Raw genomic sequence first — 15167 nt, forward strand, 5'->3', positions numbered from 1 at the left:
TGAAGGCTACTTACTGGCTGATGTCTGGAGGCCTAAACAGGTACAAGTGGAAATCATTCTTGTCGCCTTCAATGGGCAAAATCTGTAACCTAGACACACAGGTGTCTGGGTATGAAGCACATTTTTACCCACAGAAACCAGCAGACTAACAGATAAAGATCCCCTCCTCTTTGGTGAACAGACCGAGAGCACCGTGGGGGTGAGTGCCAACCAGAGAGCTGTGCATCAGAGGTCCTGGCAAAGGAGATGTCCAGCAAAGTGGCCGTCTCCGGTCAGGCTGGCCGCTACCACTTCTGCTGGTGACCAGGTCTCGCAATGACTCTTCTATTCTCCGAGAAGCTAATCTCGAATCTCTGCGCTTTGAGTAAAAACTGACAGCTCACTGGCATCCAGCTTCTTAATCCCCTTGTGCCTGGAGCCGCTGAATTTACAAATGACCCAAAACTCTCCCAGTATTAACAACTCTACTTCCATACAAACGATGGACAGGGAACAAGATCTTAAAAACAAGAAGCAATCACACACTGGAAAATAAATGAGGAAGGTCAAGGACATTTGGGTTAAGCTCATTCAAAGTATTCATAACAAGAATACATGTACACCTACGGGCCTGGTCAGTTTTCTCCTAAAAATAAATATACGCCCATACACTACTGCAGTGAATCCTTCTCTGGACTGATTCCCCCCCCCCACTGTGAAAAGCCAGGGGCTGAGCCCGAGTGGTGCGTGTCACCTGCTCCCGGGACACCTCGAGGCCCATCTTCCCACCCAAGGCCTTGTGGCAGAGTCTCTCGTCCCTGACATGTTCCTCCACCCACACCCACCCCAGTCTGAGGCCCTGAAGATTTATAAGCTTACAATAGATTCCCGGTCACCACTCACAAAGCAAACACAGGGACCCACTGCACGGTCCCCAATTCTGCTCCGATCACGGCACCGACGACTTCATTCCAGCCGCAGCTGAGCCCACGGACGGGAATCCCACAGGCCGTTTCCCAGCGCAGCTACGTCTTTGGTGCAGGGCAGGTGGGAGGGTCTGCAGCACGCGACTGTCCAAAAGGACACTTCAGAGACAGCTAGCTAGCTAACCTGCCGACCTGAGCGCCCTCCTGAGAACCACCGACTGCAACTCTGTCCGTTTCCTGACTCTGGGGGATCGTGATGGGTCTAGGCGACGTCCCATCATGTTACTAAAGTCCCCAAACGCGTGCGCACACACACACACACACACACACAGCCAAGAGAAAGAAGGTGGAATGGGGCAGAAGAGAAACGTCTCTAAGTAGCCCCAAATCAAAATGTCAAAAACTCCTGAGACGTGAGCCTCCATTCTGACTGTGCCAAAAGGCTCAAATTTTGACGGAAAGAATAACCTTTCAGAGTCAGACTTCAGACAAAATCATTTAACGCTAAGTCCACAAATCACCATTTCAAAGGCTCTGTCCTGGACACACTGCGAACTCTGACCCTAGACCTGGGAACTGTCATCCTCAAAACTCTTCAGTAAAACCATGACTTCAGTTTCCTCCTGGGGACACGAGAGTGGGTTTCCTCCTGGCAGGGTCACTGCACAGTGGGGCCCACAGGATAGCAACTCCCAAGGACTCGTCCTCAGAGAAAAAGGCCCCCATAAGTACATCACATACCATGCCCACTCACCCGACATGGCAAACACAGATATGACAACAGGAGGAATGCCTGACAGGGATGGACACACGACCAGGGTCACCCGAGTCTGAAACTCGCTCGCCATTGATCCCCACCTCAGGGAGAACACGCACCCGCAGACCGACCACGCCAAGCACCAGGAGCAACCAGTGACCCGGCTCACCCGTCAGAATTTCGCTCAGATCACAGCTTGAGCGAAAGCTCCAGAACTTGCAGGAGAGGACGAGCTTAGAGAAGGGAACACGCAGCCGGAAACCAGCCCAGTGGCCAAACTCTAGGCCATCGGCCGAACCTCAGCCATCGCTAGTCACTGAGGGCCAAGGTGGGATCCGCTAGGTGCTCACAAACCCACCTTGAGCGACTCCTGGTGTCGAGCCCGTCCCCACTCACAGCTCCTGAAACATTGCTGAGATGTTTGCAAATGGAACTCCAGGGTTGTCGTCCTCACCTGGGTAGCACCATGTTTCACGCAGATGTTAATCCCCCAATACCCTGCCTGAGGCACGTGGCATCCACGCAGCGGCTGTGCCTTACACCCTCCCAGCTCGTCCCTCTAGAAGGTCAAGTCCTAACCATGCGTGCGGTGACGAACCGCGCCAGGAGGTACCACTCAGCTACTCTTCCATTCTCATGGGGCAACTGATGAATCCACACACGGCACTGGGCACAATCCCGAACCAAGCCCTGTGGTCAGAAGCCTGCAGACGGACGGTGGAACCGACAAGCCCCGCCTGGCCTGAGGCAGACACAGCGGGTGTGAGCTCAGCCTCCTCTTAGCCGCACGGTGGTGGACTTCTCAGGGCTCCTGCTCCTCCCGGCATTCACTCTCATTCTAAAATGGTGCGTTATACACAAAGCCACCAATTTTATTCCAGAATACATCATCTCAGTGAGAATAAAAAGCTTCGTATGCATATACTGCCATGACATTTAAAAAGGCCCAAATTTTAACAAATAGACAAATTCATCAGACAAGAGATCATAAATTACTTTGGCTGAAAAAAATCTTTAAAAAAAATCTGGCTCAACATTCTGCTTGCAGGTTTCTACACAGACGGCATGTGGTGTGTGTGGTGCGCGCGTGTGTGGGTGTGTGGGGGTGGTGGATGTGTGTGGGTGTGTGTGTGGTGGATGTGGGGGTGTGTGTGTTATGTGGTGTGTGAGTGGTGTATGTGTGGTGTGTGTGGTATGTGTGGTGTGTGTATGTGGTGTGTGAATGGTGTGTGTATGTGTGTGGGGTACGTGTATGTGTGGTGTGAGTGGTGAGTGTGTGTATAGAGCTTCGCTTTAAGGGAATGAGCGCGGTCCAGCCCCTTTCCGGTTACGTAGGAACTACAATGTTCTTTGCTAGCAGGATAAGAAGGGCGAGGTCTGCATTCCCACCAACCTGCTGCAGAGCCCCTAGAGCTTCCTGCAAAGTAAAGCCGGCGCGGAGAAGCCGGTCGACATCTGCAGTGGGGAAAAGTGACGGAGGAAGAACCAAGGGACTTGGTGGCGGACAGCTGGTACGTGGCTCAAATTCAACAGCTGGCCCTGGGGCCTCAGGACAGATGTTTCCTGTAGTATCGGGCCCATCTGTCCCTGGGTTCTGTGCGGCTCGACCCAGATCTTGAACTGATATGGAACCTGATAACAAGGACTTAGGTTGCTCCGAGTTCGGACTGGGAGCATCGCCCTCGCCGGCTGAGTGTTTGGGTGAGACGTCCACACCTATGGCGCAGTGCAGCTGACCGGATGTCTCAGCTGAGGCCAGACTGGTGGGACTGCTCTCGTTTACCGGTTCCCTAGACTTGGGGACACCTTCCCCACCAGTTACCAGGCCGCCAGCTAGACCCCTGAAGTTGGTATTTTCTCTGCCTCCCGCGCCCATGCCAGCTGAAGCACCTGCTTGTCTGTCTGTCTTCACCGACACGGATGTGGTCTGTTGAAAGGAGACTTGGGAATGCTGCTCACTCTGGATCCACCTCTCAGAAAGGACCCCAAAGCCTGCCTGGCCCTCAGTTTCTGTTTCTGACTGACAGGGGGCTTCTTCAGATGCATTTTCTGAAGCTGGTTTGCTACTAGTGACCAAAAGGCCTTGAAGTTCCTTCAGGGCTGCTGTGATCGACGAGCGAGACCCCTCCGTTGAGTCCACAGAGGGCTGACACCTGCCACAGAGACCTACAGAGGAGGAGCGAGCCCCACGATCTCTATCTGTTCCGGGTATTTCCACACTACTTTCCCGGAGCTGTAAATTCTGAGTGGACATCGAACTACTAAGAATTTCAGATGTGGGGCTGCATTTTGATGTTTCTACTTCCATCAGGGGATTGTCTAAGGGGAGCTCAGATGTGCCTGTGTCCTGGATGCTGGCAAGCTGCCTGCCTGCCAAACCAGGCTCAGCAGGGAGGGGCTGCTCAGCCATGTCGACCTCCATCAGTGTTTCTGAGTTTGAGCTTGAGCAGGCAAAGCCCCCCGAGGGAGGACTGTTCTGTGCACCTGGAGGGCCCACATTCTGCTGCACCCCATCTCCTCTTATCGCAGCCTCCACACCAGCACTTTCTGGTGGATTCTGTGGCCTTTCTCTGAGAAGTTCAAGGCCCTCCCTGTCACGGGGATGCTCTTGGTCACGTGGCACATCCTGCTGTACAGCCTCCTGCTGCCCATTCCCCGGTTCCTCGTGCAGGCCATTCTGACTCAGATTCGGATGTTCTGGATGCCAACCCCTCTCCCTTAGAGACGTCTGTGGTTCCTGCATCCCAGGCGTGGTGACAGACACTTCCTGTCTACTGAGGAGATGAGCATCGAGGCCCTGGGTGCTTCTCCCAGCAGCTGGTGTCTCCAGATCATCTGTGACAGTGGCCTCCTGGGGTGAGTTCTGCGAAGGCATAGTGCGACCATGGTCAGCAGGAGCGCTGGCTGCTGGAGAAGCGCAGTTGGGGGGATCCTGGAGAGGAAGATGCTCTTTCCGTTCGGAGGTGGTCCGGAACGCAGTGGAAGCCTTCACGGCTTCAGGGTCGCCGGGCTCCATAGGGCAGACTGAAGCAGAGACAGAGTGAGCAAGACCCGCGGGACTGCCGATCTCAGGACTCTGTCCCGGAGGACGGGCCGGACGGTTGCATCCATCTGAAGCTGGTAACGATGACATTCCCAGTGAGGTAGTTTCTTCACTGCTTTTCTCTACGTGGAACAAAAGGGAAAGGGAAAGAGGTCAGCAGGTCACAAAGGCCACTAGGATATCAGAGGACACAAATCTAAACAGGACAGAGCAAACTCAGGTCCTTACACTCGGTCTGCTTATATTCACAGACTTACATGAGAACCATTCCCACTGCGGTCGACAACTTAACATCACGGCATCAAAATAAGCGGTAGGCGTGTTCTTAAGAAAGCATGCCCGCTGTAATTCAATACTTTAAGTATCATCGAAGACACCCACACGATGGCTGCTTTGTGCTCAAGACTGAAGGACATTTAGGTACCTTTGTTCTCAGCGAGTTCAGACCCTGGAATACTGTTCGCAGTGTGTTCTGTTCTACCACTTGTCCGAAAATTGCTGCGATGTTTGCTAAGGAAGCAGACTCTGCGATGCTACCCTTGGGCGTAGACCTAGGAACCTGCATCTCTAGGAAGCTCCTCCAGGAGTCCCAAGCGCATGACACACCCTGAAGCTGTCAGACTCGTGACTCTCCTGCCAGCGCACTTCAGTGGTTCCGACGTGGACACTGGTTATTGGAGGAGTCTGAACCCAGGCCTCGCTGGGACAGCAGCAAGGGTAACGAGAAAGACTGCAATGCCAGGGGATCCCCAGAAGACAGGGAAGTCTGCATTCTATTTATTTCTATCCAAACCTCCCCCAAATGATAGAACTATGAGAGCACTGACTCGGAGAACAAAAGTAAAGCTAACAGTCAAACAGATCAAGTCCCAACCATCATCTTACCCAATGATGCAATTTTTAAAAAGACCATTGGTTACTTTATCACAGGCACATAGTACAACTAAGCAGGAACACTGACGTATTTAGGGCAGGGGAGAGGGGCTGGGGTAGCTCAGGAAGTGGAGGGGAAGCGTTTTTCAACTGGAAATGACGATTTAGATCCTGCGCCACTTCCTGAACAGTCACACAGACTCAGGGTTAAATGTTACCTCAGTGTAAACATCATGATGTCACCAAACATCAGGTCCAACTCTCCCACCGATCCAGTTAAAAACTGACCTCTATGCAATTGTTGTAAGATCTTTAAAAGTCAAAGGCTGGTAACAGAAATGACCTCACAATACGATCTATGAGGGCAGATGCAGCTCAAGCATTTCATGCTGAGAGTTAGCATCCAATGTGGGGGCCTGATCTTGACTTAAGAAGTCATGAAGTGCCCGGCTGGCATGGCTCAGTGGTTGAGCGTTGACCTATGAACCAGGTGGTCAAGGGTTTCATTCCTGGTCAGGGCACATGCCCGGGTTGTGGGCTCGATCTCCAACAGGGGGCGTGCAGGAGGCAGCTGATCAATGACTCTCTCATCATTGATGTTTCTCTCTCTCTCTTCATCCCTCTTTGAAATCAGTAATAAAATAAATAAAGAATTCATAAAGCAAAGCAGCTACAGCTCAACTGGCTCCAGATCATCCTAACCCAACACTGGCTGGTTAACAGTGTGAGAAGGTGAAGCACTGTGTCAGGGGGTCACTGACTTCTTATGAAATGACCTTACTTATAGTTTGGGGATAAACAGGAAAATAGCATTTATCTTAGTGCCAACCACATCCACTGGAGCCTAAAAACAGTTATTAGTTTTACTTGTCAATCTCTAAGGCTGACCCTGAAAAAGATTAAATTCTGAGTTAATGTGAACGGAAGAGATGTCCTGTAGTGAAATATCCACGTTGACAGCATGGGGGGGGGGGGGGGGCGCAGAATGAATGGCCTTCTGGGAACTGGTATGACGTTGGAACAACTGGGCGGGGTGTCAAGGTGCACACGCCTGACGCATTCTGTACTCATTAGGAGAGCAGCAGTCTTATAGCTGAGATGGTCAGTGTCACTGGCCTAAGTCCTAACCGTAGGGAGGACTGGGTCAGTGCCTCAGGCAGGAAGCGAGGATGATGGGTATTAAGGGTAAACTATGCCTGCTCTCAACCCATCCTTACAAGAAAAAGAAAGAAAATTAAGTCCTACGTATCCAATTACAACCAGCCTGCAAGCCCCTATCCAGTCCTAGGCTGACCGACTGCGGTCACACGGCAGGGGACAGGCAGAAGGGAAACCCGTCAGGCCAGGGAAGGGGCAGAAGCCGAGTGTCAGCACCTGCTCCCAGGAGAACAGAACTCCAGTCCCACCTTCACTGGTGACTGTGCGCTGGACTCGTTGCCCGGCTGCTTCTATTTCTTCCACGGAAGGAACACTTCTGCCCTCCAGCTCAGATAGTTGTGTGGAAAAAGAATGTTCTGTTTTTCAGGAGAAAGGGGCTTGTGAAACCCCCGGCAGCCTGGTCGCCCAACGAGGGGCCGTGATGCTGCCACTCTGATCTGACATTCCCAGTGGTCAGACAGACCGTTTCCACTGGGTTTCCCCCTTGGACTGCTCTAATAATCAGTGAAATTTTAAATAGGAAATTATGCTTAGGTGAGTAGCTAACACACAAACACACATACAGGCTGGTTGTAACCAGATTAAACAGGTGGAATGTACATGGCAGACGCTAAGTTCCGAAACCGCTGCAGATACAGACCACAGAGGACGGCGGGATGGAGGCTTAGCGGAGTCTATAAATACCTGGTTGGGGCCCACTCCAGCTGCAGTACACACACACTACATGCATCATGGCTTCGGACGCTCTGTTTGAATTAGGAAACAGACAAGCAAACTCGGGTTAACAATGCAAACCACACAGCATGCGGGTTACAGTCTCCACTCCTCTGCCATCCTTGACATCAGGAGCTGGCGGGGTCGAGGCTGGGGAATGTCTCTGTAGTTTGGACATCGAAAGATTTGCTGGTTGCTTTAATTCTCTCACGATACAGAAAGTAATGTGTCAACTTCAACAGATTTTTAATAGAACTTGGAAAGAAATTAATTTTACACACAGAAAATTCACGGGCAAACACAAGAGACAGGTGGGAAAAGTCGGCCCGTAGACAGATCACGACATGGACACCTTATGGAGCAGAGGTAAGTGGACACACATAACAGTCATTTTTTAGAATACACACCAAACCCAATTGTCTATTCTGGCTTAACTTTGTTACATTTTAATCAGTTTTTAGAAAACATATTAGATCCAGTTCCTATTCTGAATTATTTTTCAATTGACAGAAAAGATAAAGACAATTTGGTAGAGAGTAGCCACCAAGAGAAGTTTTTAGCAAAAATACTTTCATCTATACGTCCAGAGCTTTGACGATGATGATACTGGGAATTCGATGTTCCAGACAACAGGGCCTGGCGCTGTGGGGTCAGCTCGTTCTTCACAGGACGGACACCACAAGTCGGTACACAGCAGAACAGAAGGTTACGTGGGGGGGGGCATTTTCTTTCAATCTTTGAAAATGGGTGCATCTCTCCCACTACACCTGAAGACACTTGCGGTTTCTACTCTAATCTCCTAAACTTTCTAAGGAAAGGTAATTACCCTAAGAGTGACTGTTACTAGTTTGGACAGCCTTGCTACCACCAGCTGGTGCTTCATAAGTAAAAGCACCAAGACCGTGGGGGGAGAAAGAGAGTTCCACTAGGTGAAAATATATCCCACTTTATTAACATGAAGTATGACGACTAAGCTGACAAATTAAGAAAACACAGATCCTTCTAAGTAGGTATGTCAACCGCACTCAAGCTTGCCCCTGCAGCTGGCCTGTAACCTGGGCTGCAGAGGTGGTGCAGGCTGAGCCAGGCCAGCCCAGGACTCCACCTGCCCCCCCCCCCCCCCCGACAGTCTCCAGAACAAATGCTGGAGGACTCTGGCTGCTTGTTTTCAAAGTGCTGATCTTTTTTGTCTCTAGAAGAAAGCTAGTCCCGGAAGCTGTAGCTCCGATATACTTCACCAGATCGGGAAAGGCAACGAGTGACAGGAGCCACTGATGAACAGTGACAGCTCAGGACTTCAAAATAACAGGGGTTAATTCTCCTCACCGTTCTGTGACAGAGTGGGGAAAACCACCCGTGGAGTGGATTCCAGCAAAACCATGTCCCTCCATGTCACCCAGCAACTTGGCTTGGACTTTAGATGGAAACCGTCAGACTTAGGAAAAAATAAAAGTAGTAGGTGGTTCATGTAACAGCTCATACACGGTTCTAATTGGCCCAATGACTCGCCACCGTGACCTCATTAATAGCATGGTGACATAATAGCATTGTATGCTGACCAATGCCCAATTACCTTCTCATTGCAGGGGCCTCTGCCTTTGGTGGCAGCACTTCCAGATATAAAAGGTTAGGGCTGCTCAGTCGTGGGGACAGTGCTGCTCCACAAAATAAACGGGCCTCCGAAAAGGAAAAGAAATGTTCGGGGAAATACTGCTGAATGCAAAAGGAAGTGTCTGCTTGCTGTTATTTTGTTCAGGAAAAAAATACAAAAATTTCAGGAGGCCTACAAATGTGCCTGAGCCAGTCACTCCCGACCGGCCCTGCACACGGCGTGGATCGCCGTTTCTGATGAGCTACAACACCAAGTTTCCTCTGCTGCGCTGAGACAGGAGGCAGTAAGAGGACAGGAACACGTCTGACAGGACGAGACTGACCACAAACTAGAAAAGGCCCCACCCTCTAAAGCCTGAACTTCCCTGCTCACCCGCAATCATGAGAGTTACCATCCACGAGCCCGGCCACTGCGAGTACCTGCATCCTGGACGGATTTTTGAAGGGCTTCTGCCAATTCCCGGTCTGCTATCTCCTCCGGCCGCACCTCCTCCCGCCCGGCCCCGTATGCCAGGCGGGCGCACTCCGGGAGCTCTCCCTCGGGGAGGAAGCTGGTCTGGGAGCCGGTGGTGCCGATCACAAGCACGTTTTTCTTGAGGTCAATGGAACACTTCGGAGGAAGAAACCAAGGACTGATGAGAGCAGACAAAACATCACGCAGAGAAACTGTGACCCTGAATTTAAAACTCCACCACAGAGTGACACAGACAGCTCAAAGCCACTTTAACCCAGGTGAGAAAGCTAATTTAGAATTTGCTTAATATTTAAATTTTACAGAGTAATCATCTCATAAGGTAGCTCACACTTATTTGTCTAACACCACATATGTTCATTTCTAAGTTTAAATGTAATACACGTTTGTCGTGCTAACCTTGGGGAAATGCCAGGCACGTTCAGGGCCCACCTTCCACAAACGTAAGTGGTCTTTTCTCATAAAACCGAGACAAAGCATCAATACATTCTACACATGGCTTTTCATTTTCTGTGTAAGTACAGCTTATACTTAAACTCTGTACTAATGGTCTCAAAGGTGGTACAAAGCAAGGCAACCACTACAAACTAGTCTTTATTTCACACTCTTCCAGGTATTTTTGTAATTAATTAACATAAGACAGTGACACATACACATGTTACACCTACGAAGCCAGAGGCTCCTGGTCTGTACCATGACAAGGAAAACGAGGGGACCGTGACCATGAAACAGGCTTTATCTGCACACGCACCCACCCCCCTTCCTTCTACTCAAATTTCTGCACCCTAGGGCACCACTGCAATCCATGTTTTATAGACAACTTAATACTAAAAAATCTGAAAGAGTATTAGTGACATCGCAATCCTGGCTGGATATGCAACCTTGTTGTCAACGACTTGACCACCCAGTGGACATGGACTGCTTCTTCACGGAGAGTTGTTCATCTTTGAACAAATTATTAGGCTTCGGAATAGAAATACAAACATCACTGCCGATGAACCTAGTTACCACTCCCAGCACCACAAAGACACCCCGGCCCCAGCACCACACAGACATTTCCATTCCCAGCACATTACGCACAGCCCCCCCACCCCGACACCCTCTTGCCCAAGCAGTCCGACCATACTAAGGATGCGCTCAACTCACATGGCGTAGTCATCCCTGTGCCATCCACACTTTCCTACCAACCCACCAAAACTCACCTGCATTCTAACCAGAAACTGAGAATTACACAAGGGAAGCGTTGGCCATTTTAATCTCAAAACAGATGGAAAGAATTAAAGTTCAGAAAGCCCTGGCTGGTGTTCTCAGTGGTTAGAGCGTCCGCCCGAGGACCAAAGGGTCTTGGGTTCAGTTCCCAGTCAAAGGGCACGTACCTTGGGTGTAGGCTTGTCCCCGGAATAGTAGGGCATGTGCGGGACGCAACCAATGAATGTGCCCCTCTCACATCAGTGTTTCTCTCTCCCACCTCCCCCTCCCTTCCACTCTCTCTAAAAATCAATGGAAAAAATATCCTCGGGTTAGGATTAACCAAAAATAAATAAATACAGAATTAGACGCAGAGAGTTCACAGAAGATTCTATTTCTTCACACACATGGTTTAAACCTGAATGACACCCCCATCAATGAAGTCAGCATCTTCCAGGCTTAAGGAGCCGTGCTGCTTGGTTTTCCAGGGCACGCAGCCAAGGGAAACGACGCGATGACAGCCACCTCACACACACAAGGCCCGTGCAAGCACAAGGGGAGCTCAGTACCTGGTGCCGCTTCAGCATGTCCAGTCCCAGGAGCATGTCCATGGGCTGCTCCTCGAGTATAGAGAAGGAACAGGCCAGGAAGTCGCCTTCAATCTGCACCTGAGCTGAAGCACAGGAAGAGGAGAGGCTGCTGGTGTTCGCCGTGGAAGTGTACCCCCTTCTCTGCCTTGCTTCTCAGTCTAGACAAGGCAAAGCTCGCAGAGAGGGGAGCACAAAAAGGAAGGCCGGTTAAACTAATCATCAGGTTAAAAGCTGATGAAGGCACCAGCTGCTACAGTGGATTAAACATAAAGAAGGCCCAACCCCTCCAATAAACCCGTTTCCCATCCCCTTACGAAAATCTGTGCACTCTAAACCTTTTACATTAGCCCCCAAAGAGTACATTGTTCGTGACCTGTTGTGACCAAGTTTCTTTGCCACATCAGAGGCCACACCACGGCCTGTGCCTGTCTGGAGCCTCCTGCCTTAACCCTTCCACTGATTACTCCCCGTACTTAATAGTTAAGACTGAGACACTTACGCTGTTATTACTAAGTGTACCTTATACACAGGAGTGTATGAACCACAGGTACAGCATGAAGCATGGTAAGACCAACACCCACGTCTCTTCCCCAGGCTAAGAAACAGAAAACTAAGAGGCCTCCGTGTGTCCCACTGATCACTTAGCCTCTGCTGCCTCCCACCCTCCCAGCTGTCCGGGCTCTGTGTTCATCACTCCCAGCGTTTCGGGCTCTGTGTTCATCACTCCCAGCATTTCGGGCTCTGTGTTCATCACTCCCAGCGTTTCGGGCTCTGTGTTCATCACTCCCAGCGTTTCTTACAGTTCCACCAACTTTGTAGGATCTCTAAGCAACCTGGTGTTTAGTTTTGTGTTTCTGAACTACAACTTGCCCTTCACTCATGAAACGTTTTGAGATACTTCATCCCCGTAGATGCACGTGACTGTCCTTGCCGGACATGGCCCTCGCTCTGTAACATCTAACACAGGATCCATGCCCCCGGCCCAGGCTGCAGGCGCCCTGGGCTGCTTCGGGTTCCTGCTGTCACAGCGCTGCCTTGCACACTCCTGCCCTCGTCCTGGTGGGCCATGAGCTCCTCTAAGGTGCAGTCTAGGAAGGGGAGCTACAGGGTTCTGGGGACATCAGGTTCAACTCTGCTTGGTGACGCTGACCTGTTCTCTACAGGGCACAAAAGCTCCCACTGCTCCCCACCCTCACCGGCGCTCAGCACGGTTAGATTTAAACTCTCGCTAATCTGGCAGTAAATTTGTACCCCCCTGGTTAACGAGATGAAGCAACTTCTCAGATACTAGCCCTTTGGGTTTCCTCTGAAAGTACTTAATTTTTACACTGCTTTCTTATGGAGTTGGAGGCTATACAAACACAGAGCACCGCATGTTCTGAATCCGAGTCCTTCATCGGTGTACGCGTTACTAAAGCCCTTTCCTTGTGTTTTTTCACTTTTTTATGACATCTTTTGACAAAAGGTTCTAAATCTCAATGTGGCTGAACTGATCAAATAACTTCCTACCCTTGAAAGAACCCCTCCCCCATGCAAGATATCCTCCTGTACTTTCTTCTAAAAGCTAGGACTTTGCCGGGCTGGGAGTGGCTCAGCGGTTGAGCGTTGACCTAGGATCCAGGTGATCAGGGTTCGATTCTGGGTCAGGGGACATGCCTGGGTTGCGGGCTCGATCCCCAGTCGGTGTGTGCAGGAAGCAGCCGGTCAATGACTCTCTCATCATTGATGTTTCTATCTCTCTCTCCCTTTCCTTTCCTCTCTCTGAAATCAATAAAGATATATTTAAAAATAAATAAGTAAATAAATAAGTATAAGCTGGGACTTTGCCTTCATATCCAGGTCTTTAATCAACCTTGAACTGACTTTTGTGTGTGATGTGAAGAACCTATGTAAAATTCACAATCAGCACATTGCCTCTTTCACACACACGGGCACACACACAGCCTATTGTGACTTGGATGGTATTAACGGATTCTGTTGAGAAATGTGGGAGCATCACCATCTTCAGTAGACTGTCTTCCTATCCACCGCACAGCTCTCCTTACTGTTAAAAGGTTGTCTCCACGCTGATCAGAGCCAAAGTTGCCAAACAGTGCAACCTGTCCATCCACAAGGAAGGACTCGGGGACGGGTGCTACTGTGTCTCCTCCCATTATCTTCCACTGAAAACCACGAAAAATCTGAGACCTCAGACACTGAAGCAACTAATTTGTGGTATTGCTATTCAATCTGCATCCTACTGTGTATAGGAAAGTATATGAGTGAGGTATTTAAGGGACCCTATCCTATAAAAATCAATAAAGTTAAGGAGACTCGCACACAGACACATATATTGTAAAAGAAATATGAAAGGAAGGAGAAAACAGGTGAGAAAAACTTTACTTGCAATGAAAGAACAGTAACTTATAGTAAGAGGCTGCTTTATCTGCGCATTAAAGGAGTAAGAACTGGCAATACCTGACTGTACAGACACTGAGGGGACAGACACTCAGAGCTGGAGAAACCGGTCAGCATATCAAGGGTCTTAAACCTCTGATTCAGGACTCACAGGAATCCTGATGGAAAAAATCAGTGGACACAGAACACGGCAACCCACCCCCACGTTACGATGACAAAATACCAGGGGGGATATATCCCCAGAGTTGACCACTAAACCTGCACAACACACTGCTACCCATTTACTTAAACGATGCTTATGAAATGTATAGTGACATTAGAAAACAGTATGAATGTGCATCATGGGACCACCTTTTACAAGTAAAAAGAGGTGTGTCCAAATGCTATCAATGGCTGTTTCTTACCCAACATATTTAAGGTATTAGCTTCTTTCCACATTTCTACACTTGAAATTGTCTACAATGCGCACGCACAAAACCACTAAGGCCAAAAATGATGAGACAAGGGAGACACAATTTTGCAACTAGAAAGATGACAGTAAGGAAAACTAAGCAGCAACCCCACCGAGAGAGCTCCCCAGGGGCTGACGGACGGGCTGAACGAGCGCCCTGAGAACCGGGGTGGAGGGAGGCCCAGAGCAGGAAGGCTGGCTGGAGGCCTGTGCAGGCACCGTCAGATCCTGGGTCCTCTCCTCACTCTGCTCCGTCAGGCGAGTCCCTCCCTCTACTCAACAGAGGCTCTCGCAACAGAGGTGGGCACGGGAAAGACAGGACACAACACAAGCCTTAACGAACCAAGGGGCGAAGTGAAAGCTTACTGAGGCTCAGCTTCCAGATCACCCACAATCGCCATGGCTGCCCACCTGGGAACCTTCCAAATAGCCGTCTGGCGCCCCGCTCTCAACATGAGCAGGGGCCATGGATCACCAGACATTTGAGAAAGTCATCTAACTCGGGAGACAAAAATACAAAACATAACAGAAAGGCCGGAAGGCAAAGTTGAGGAAATCTTGGCAAATAAACCCCAGGACACAACGAAAGAAAGGGGAGGACAAGCCCAGGACAGGAGACGGTCCGCCTGACGACCGACACTGCAGGGACCGTCCTCCCAACCGCTTCCCAGACCCAAAGGCACCTGGGTGTGGAGAGCGCCACACCCAGGCGCATCACTGTAAAATTTCAAAGCACCGAGGTCAAAGAAAAGATCCTACAACCCTCAGAAACAGAAATCGTGCACACAAAGGGTCAAGGGTCAGAACAGCAGCCAGCTTTTCCACAGCAAAACTGTAAAAATTGTGAGGGAAAATGACTTCCAGCTTCATCAGACTGGAGGAATGTAGGGAAAAAGACACGTTCTGATATTAAGGGCTCAATTTACTTCCATGCACTTTTCTCAGCAAGTTACTGGAAGACGTGCTCCGGTCAACTGAGGAGCAAAATAAAGAGGAACACACGGGCTT

At 50.0% G+C, this 15167-nt stretch overlaps 1 protein-coding gene across 2 annotated transcripts in view; it reads right to left on the reverse strand.

Annotated features, from left to right (window-relative positions):
- Window positions 1–2513: 2513 nt before the first annotated feature.
- The window catches only part of LOC308560634 (protein DDI1 homolog 2), a 29142-nt gene continuing 16488 nt past the window's right edge, over window positions 2514–15167 (reverse strand). Inside the window, exons 7-9 of one of the 2 annotated variants that reach the window (XM_081144725.1) lie at window positions 11291–11394; window positions 9482–9671; window positions 2514–4827 (exon numbers count right to left, since the gene is read on the reverse strand). In XM_081144725.1, the coding sequence (XP_081000851.1) occupies window positions 2990–4827; window positions 9482–9671; window positions 11291–11394 (2132 nt within the window). In that variant the 3' untranslated portion in view covers window positions 2514–2989. Of the gene's footprint in view, window positions 4828–7420; window positions 7483–9481; window positions 9672–11290; window positions 11395–15167 lie in introns of those variants that run through there. The other variant, XM_081144726.1, reaches the window with a different exon arrangement.

The sequence above is a fragment of the Miniopterus schreibersii genome (assembly GCF_964146895.1).
Source record: "Miniopterus schreibersii genome assembly, chromosome: 8".
Classification (NCBI taxonomy): domain Eukaryota; kingdom Metazoa; phylum Chordata; class Mammalia; order Chiroptera; family Miniopteridae; genus Miniopterus; species Miniopterus schreibersii.